Here is a 6000-nt window from a genome sequence, read left to right on the forward strand (position 1 = left end):
CCATATTGAATTAATTTGATATTTTGAGGTCGTCATGATTATAAAGCTCAAATAGCTCAAATTAAAATAACTGCTTGAGGAAGTGTTCTGGTGATGAAACCAGGAAGCGGAACCGAAATGCAAAGAAGATTTAACCAACTTTATTCCCTTACTTTTATTTTAATGACAGTTTAAATTGTTTTTATTCTGTGGCCCTGAACATGCAAACTTTTGAAAAGAGTGCAAACTTTCTTTGTGGGCGGAGCCTGAGCTGAGGCGCGATAGGTAGATAGAAGCGATATCCACCCAAGGACAGCAGTGGCATCGCTCAGGTTCACACGTGGTGCAGCGCTTCATCAACTCCCTCGCCGTATGCTGCACCCTGCCCTTTTGTTCATTAATTCCCTTTCGCGGTAAATAATTTGTCACTAATCCAGACGTCACAAAAGCACCAAAGCTCGCTGTTTTCTATCGTGCATCCCGAGCGGAGGCGGCGAGGTTCTGGGAGAACAGATGGAAACCTTAGTCTGAACACGCTACGGCTGCCTGATGCCTGATGAGGTCGGCTCGTAGCGCTGAGAGACAGTGTGGGCAGCCGGAAGCAGTCCAGATTGCATCTCCATCAGCCCCTGGAGTGTGACCGGCGTCCCGATTCCTGTCGGATGTGGATCTCACTTGGAGGCCGGTTGGTCCGATGGGACTCGTATTCAGGCCCAAAACTGACTTCTGGTTATTGTAGTGTGTCTCGTGTGAATCTATCGGTCTGTCTGAAAGGAAATACAATGTAAGTGAAATATTAACCGTTTGGTTTCTATTTAAATTACCGTATTTTTCGGATTATAAGTCGCAGTTTTTTTCATAGTTTGGTCGGGGGTGCGACTTATAAATCGGAGCGACTTATATATGCTTTTTTTTATTACCGTACCCATATCCGCAGCAGGTCTCCAAGGTGAACAGCCTCTGGCATGTTAGATCAAGGTAGCTGTAAGGGAAGTCGGCAAATCAGATCCGTAACTTCGGGATAAGGATTGGCTCTAAGGGCTGGGTCGGTCGGGCTGGGGTGCGAAGCGGGGCCGCGGCTGGGGGAGCAGTCGGCTGGGGGAGCAGTCGCCCCGTCGCCCTGCCCTCCCCGCCCGCCGGAGGCCGCGCGGCGCGCGCGCCCGCCTGGCGGGGTTTCCCCGTCCCCTTGCCCCCGTGCCCCTCATCCTCCGTCCGCGCGAGCGCGGTGCGGCGCCTTCGCCGGCGTCCGCCCGCGAGATGACATGTATGTTGTTTGGTGTTGGATTTTATCAAATAAATTTTCCCCAAAAATGCGACTTATCCTCCAGTGCGACCTATATATGTTTTTTTCTTCTTAATTATGCATTTTTTGGCTGGTGCGACCTATAATCCGGAGCGACGTATAATCCAAAAAATACGGTATTCTATTTTATGTAAATCAGTGCTTCACAGTGTGATAGTTGGTGCTGCTGTGCATCTATTTTAAATGTCTTTTTCATGTCCTGTTCATGGCGGCTTGTCCGGGGTGTACCCCGCCTCTCACCACTAGACGGCTGGGATAGCCTCCCGTAGCTCACGCGACCTTGATTTACGATTAAGAGGCTAAGAAAATGAATGAATGTCCTGTTGATCAACCGCTAGAGATTATGATGTCATAATCTAATGACACTAATGAGAAACTAATGTCAAATCCGACGAGAGAAAAAAAAAGGCCAAAACATTTAAAAAAACAACAACAACAAATGTTAAATTGATATAGCTAGTATAACAGCCCCCTGTCATCCCCGTCTCCTCCTGCTGATGCTACAGAAGGCAAAGCGATGCATCATGTTAAGGCCAAGATTTTGGGCTGGAGTCTCCACCCGCCGGTCCGCTGATCGCACGCCCTCCCCATTACCGCCAACGAGCGTGTGAATGGCGTGAGAATAAATCTACTGTGGCGTGCAGCGATTATGCAATTACATAGTCTCATAAAAAGATTAATTGATAATGACCCGCTCTGTAATAGAGGAAGAGCCGGATCGTTTCATCACACGCTCGCTCCATTTGAAGAGCATTTTCAATTACACGTGTTGAGTTTCTACCTACATGATGTCATTTCTACATCTAATGCTCGACAGAGCGCCAAGCGCAGCGACGCATTACCGGAACCGTCGAGTCACGTCCAATCACTTCCTATTTTATAACGCTTGTAAGTGTTATCGCGGCCTGGCAGAGGAAACCGCAGAACTGCGACGTCTGTGAAGGAAACACGATGCGAATATTAATGAAGATTTAGTTATGAATCAATACGGCATTAATCACAAGCTGATTGTTGCAAACATCCTAAATAGTTTCTACAGTTGAGCCCTCGAGTGCAGTTAAAGCCCCTCCCCCTTCTCAAAGGTAAACCCTCAGATTTTAGTACCAATAAGTCAGAATTAGTCTCGTTTAGGCGAATAATATATTATAGACAGTCACTCAAACAGAAAAGTGTCAACTTGCCTGCTTGAACCTCTTAATGGAGGCTCAACTGACATCACCCCTGTGCCTATAATTCACACGTTCACTACGGTGCTCTGCGGTTTCCCAAGGCTTGATTTATGGCGTGTAGGAAACACTCCTACAGTTGGGAAACGAGCGTACAATAGAACAAGGATTGTTTTCCCTGGTAGCGGTGGAGCATCCGGGGTAACTCCGGAAACTCTACCCTGCAAAACAAGAGCTCTGTCGACGGAGGACGGAAAGACGGCGAAGTGGGGGCCTGATAGAAAGTGAGATAAAAGACTGAAAGAAATGTGTCACGCCTTTCCAGCAGGACCCGAGGAGCCTTAAATCCGTTACGGAGTCAGAAAATCAATGCACAAGATAAGTAAATAGCTAAATCTGCATCATTAGTGTGTGTGTGTGTCACCGAAAGAATCAAATGTGACTCAGTCCCTTCCCTCTGCCTTTTCTTATTCGGTTCGGGGACCTTTTTTTTTTTGCACGTTTAGCATTTGAATTTCTTCGTCTCCATGGTTACAAGTCAAATTAAGACTCAATCTCAAACATGGGTTTCCAGGGCAAAACAGCGGCGAAGTACCGGAGCAGGACACGTTGCTATTTGTGGAAAACATCTTCGTTAACAGCGCAGAGTAAAAGGCCCGCTGCTCGTCCACCCGGCCAGCTGAGCAATGGAAGCAACTTAAAGGATGCTCGCTCTGGGACGTCACCGTTTCACATGCAGCTGGCATATGAAACGGTGTCTGACGTTTCACAAACAGAACAATGAATCAATTATTTGGAGCGGGATAAATGACTTTAAATGAAAAGCAGCAAATCTTCGTATATGCTAAGACAAACTGACAACAGATGTTTGTTGCATTTAAGGAAAGGAATTCCAATGAATTCATCAGTTAAAGCCTTCATTACCGATCACCAAAGAACCGAGCTTATCATGCACGGCTAAAAAAAATAACAAACGCTCAAGTAGTTTGGGTCATAAGAAAATGAAGCTGTGGTTCGGTAGGTTGGTGGTTCCATCCCTAATCTTACATCCTGTAGTGTCTTTGAACAAGACGCCAGAATAGTTGCCCATCGCTCCTCCGGAATGGGTCGAATCCAGAGGAAGAATGGAGTGGATGAATGAAGTATCTTAATGGCTTGGCGTTAAGGAGAGAAACTTTGTGCTGTTGGGACAATGTTGTACCGCAAAACATAAGGAAGTGCTTTGAATGATGGATGGCAGGAATGTTTCCCAGAACTAAAGCAGAAATATAATTAAGATTCATGAAGTTCGACCGAAATGTTACATTTGGGTTCATTCGTCAAACGCCACTGAGAATCCGGCAGCATTCGTCTGAAATGTTCTACTTTTACGGAACGCTGTCCTCCCCTTTACGCCGCTTGTTCAAGACGGTTAATATTCCTAAGTAATACTGACTACACTCTGAAATGGATATCAGTGTCTTACGTTCTGTGCAGAGAAAGCATCTTTGGACTCACCCCCAACAGGTCTGACGAGCAGCACAGGATCTTTCCTCTGGTCTTTCTCCGGTGCCGGGTCCTGGTCTTCGCTGTGAAGGGTAAACAGTCCCTGACCCGGCCTTCTGCTGGGTTCCCGCTCCCTCATGGTGATTCTTTCTGGTGGCTGGGTATTGGTCGTAATGGAAGTGAAGGTGGGGGTTGCCAGGTGCTCGGGCGTCCTGAATGAGCTGGTACTGGGCTCGGGCGTGGCCTTTTCCTGGTTGCTGATTGGACGGCTGCTCTCTGACTCTTGGTTTCTTGTTTCCTGTGGTGTTGGTTTTATCTTGTAGGGCACATCCCCTCCTTCAGGCCCTTGGACACCATGAAGTGTTACTATGTTTTCCTCGTCCACTTCTCCTTCATCCCCTCCTTCCTCGTGATCTGGTGCGACTGTCCCATGCACTTCTTTTCGTTGATGGTTGGGGCTCTCGGTGCTCCTTGGACTGTGGAGTGGAAAGCTGACTTTGTCTGATTGCTTTAACTGATTGCTTTGACTGCCTGGACCTCTCACTGGATGACTAAAATTAGCGTTACTCTGCGGATCTCTCGATGTCACGGTCTCTGATTCCTTTAGGTGATGTTTCTTCGACTCAGAGCCTCCGTGGGTTTGATCTTCTGAAATCCTATGTGGGTGCTCAGAGTGTTTTTCACTCCCTCGTCCTTGGTTTAGTTGAAATATGGCACCATCTGAACTATTTAGATTATGCAACGGTTCCCCAAACTCTTTCTGTCGAGTAAGATCACTCGCTGTGACACTTTCTATACTTCCTATACCCTGTGAGGGCTGCCAAGACGCATCGTCATTCTTGTGTACATGTGACCCGATAGTACTGTGCTCGACTCTCAGGGGACTTTCTGTCACTTCTTTGTCTGCAGAATGGTCATGAACTCCGTATCGCTCTTTCAGCTCCAGTGTGCTTTGTCCGCTGAGGCGCTGAAGGGCAGATTTACTGTCAGGTCTGTCAGAGCCTTTGGAGACAGAGGTGACCTTGTTGGAAATGGAGGGCAGTGTTGGGTAGACCAAAGACTGAGGGTGTGTCTCTGGAAAGTCTGTGGGGCTGTAATCATAACCTTCAGATTCTTCTTTATCTTCAGATGATAATTTAAAAAGAGGGAGACTCCCAGTAAGAGGAAAGTCATGCGATGTGGACTCTTGTTGGTCAGACCCATAGGGGTCCTCCTCTGATAGAGTGGACAGCATCGGCTTCTTGACCTCCTGTGGGTCACAGTTCGGTACGGGATAACACATTAGCGCTCCTCCTTCGGTGGGGCAGTGGCAGACCTGGCAGGAGTCGATATGGAAAGAGTGCCCGGCGTCGTACTTCTGGTCCTCATGAACACATCCTACACGCTCACATTGCATGCAGCCATCCAGAGGCTCGGAAACCTCAATGCAGTTTGGTGGCATATCAGGACAGCTGATGAAGTGGCAGCCGATCCGTCCTCCTCCGACTGGGCAGGAGCACTCTGTGCTCCCGTAGTCAACAAAGTAAGAGTCTCCCTCGGGCACCTTACCATTCTTGAATCCAGCATTGATGCAATCGTAGTACTGGTAGCCCTCGCATGTACAACCGTTTTGGCGGCACGAGGCACAACAGGCGCCTCTTTCCAGCACTTCCTCAACACAGTTGTCCAGCTGGGGGCAATCCACGGCGGTGCAGTCCCGCTGGCACAAGCAGACGCTCAAGAAGAGGAACAGGAGCGTAAACCTCAGCAGCGATATTTCAGCAAGACTCGCCATGGTACCACGTGTACATGCAACAACCGAAGGGAAGGTATCGTCTTCAGCCTTGAGCTAAACTTCAAGGATTCTGCCCATTAAACTCTGCAAGAGAGAGGAGGAAGAGAAACAGAAGGTGGATCATTTCTCAAATGAAATGCAGAACATCTGGCTTTATAGTTGAGCTCTAGACAGTCCAGTTTGTAGTTGTTCTAAAACAAAGGTCACATACTCCTTTAACATCCGCTGCAATCCAATGTTTGGACTCATGATGAAAGCTGGAGTCTGGCCAAGTCCAACATTTTGGTTCCTGC

At 47.8% G+C, this 6000-nt stretch overlaps 1 protein-coding gene across 1 annotated transcript in view; it reads right to left on the minus strand.

Annotated features, from left to right (window-relative positions):
• fbln2 (fibulin 2) overlaps positions 1 to 5707 on the minus strand; it is a 28196-nt gene extending 22489 nt beyond the window's left edge. The window contains exon 1 of the mRNA XM_068742445.1: positions 3946 to 5707. Within this exon, the coding sequence (XP_068598546.1) occupies positions 3946 to 5707 (1762 nt within the window). The remainder of the gene's footprint in view (positions 1 to 3945) is intronic.
• Positions 5708 to 6000: the final 293 nt, after the last annotated feature.

This window comes from Brachionichthys hirsutus, chromosome 8 (assembly GCF_040956055.1).
Source record: "Brachionichthys hirsutus isolate HB-005 chromosome 8, CSIRO-AGI_Bhir_v1, whole genome shotgun sequence".
NCBI lineage: Eukaryota > Metazoa > Chordata > Actinopteri > Lophiiformes > Brachionichthyidae > Brachionichthys > Brachionichthys hirsutus.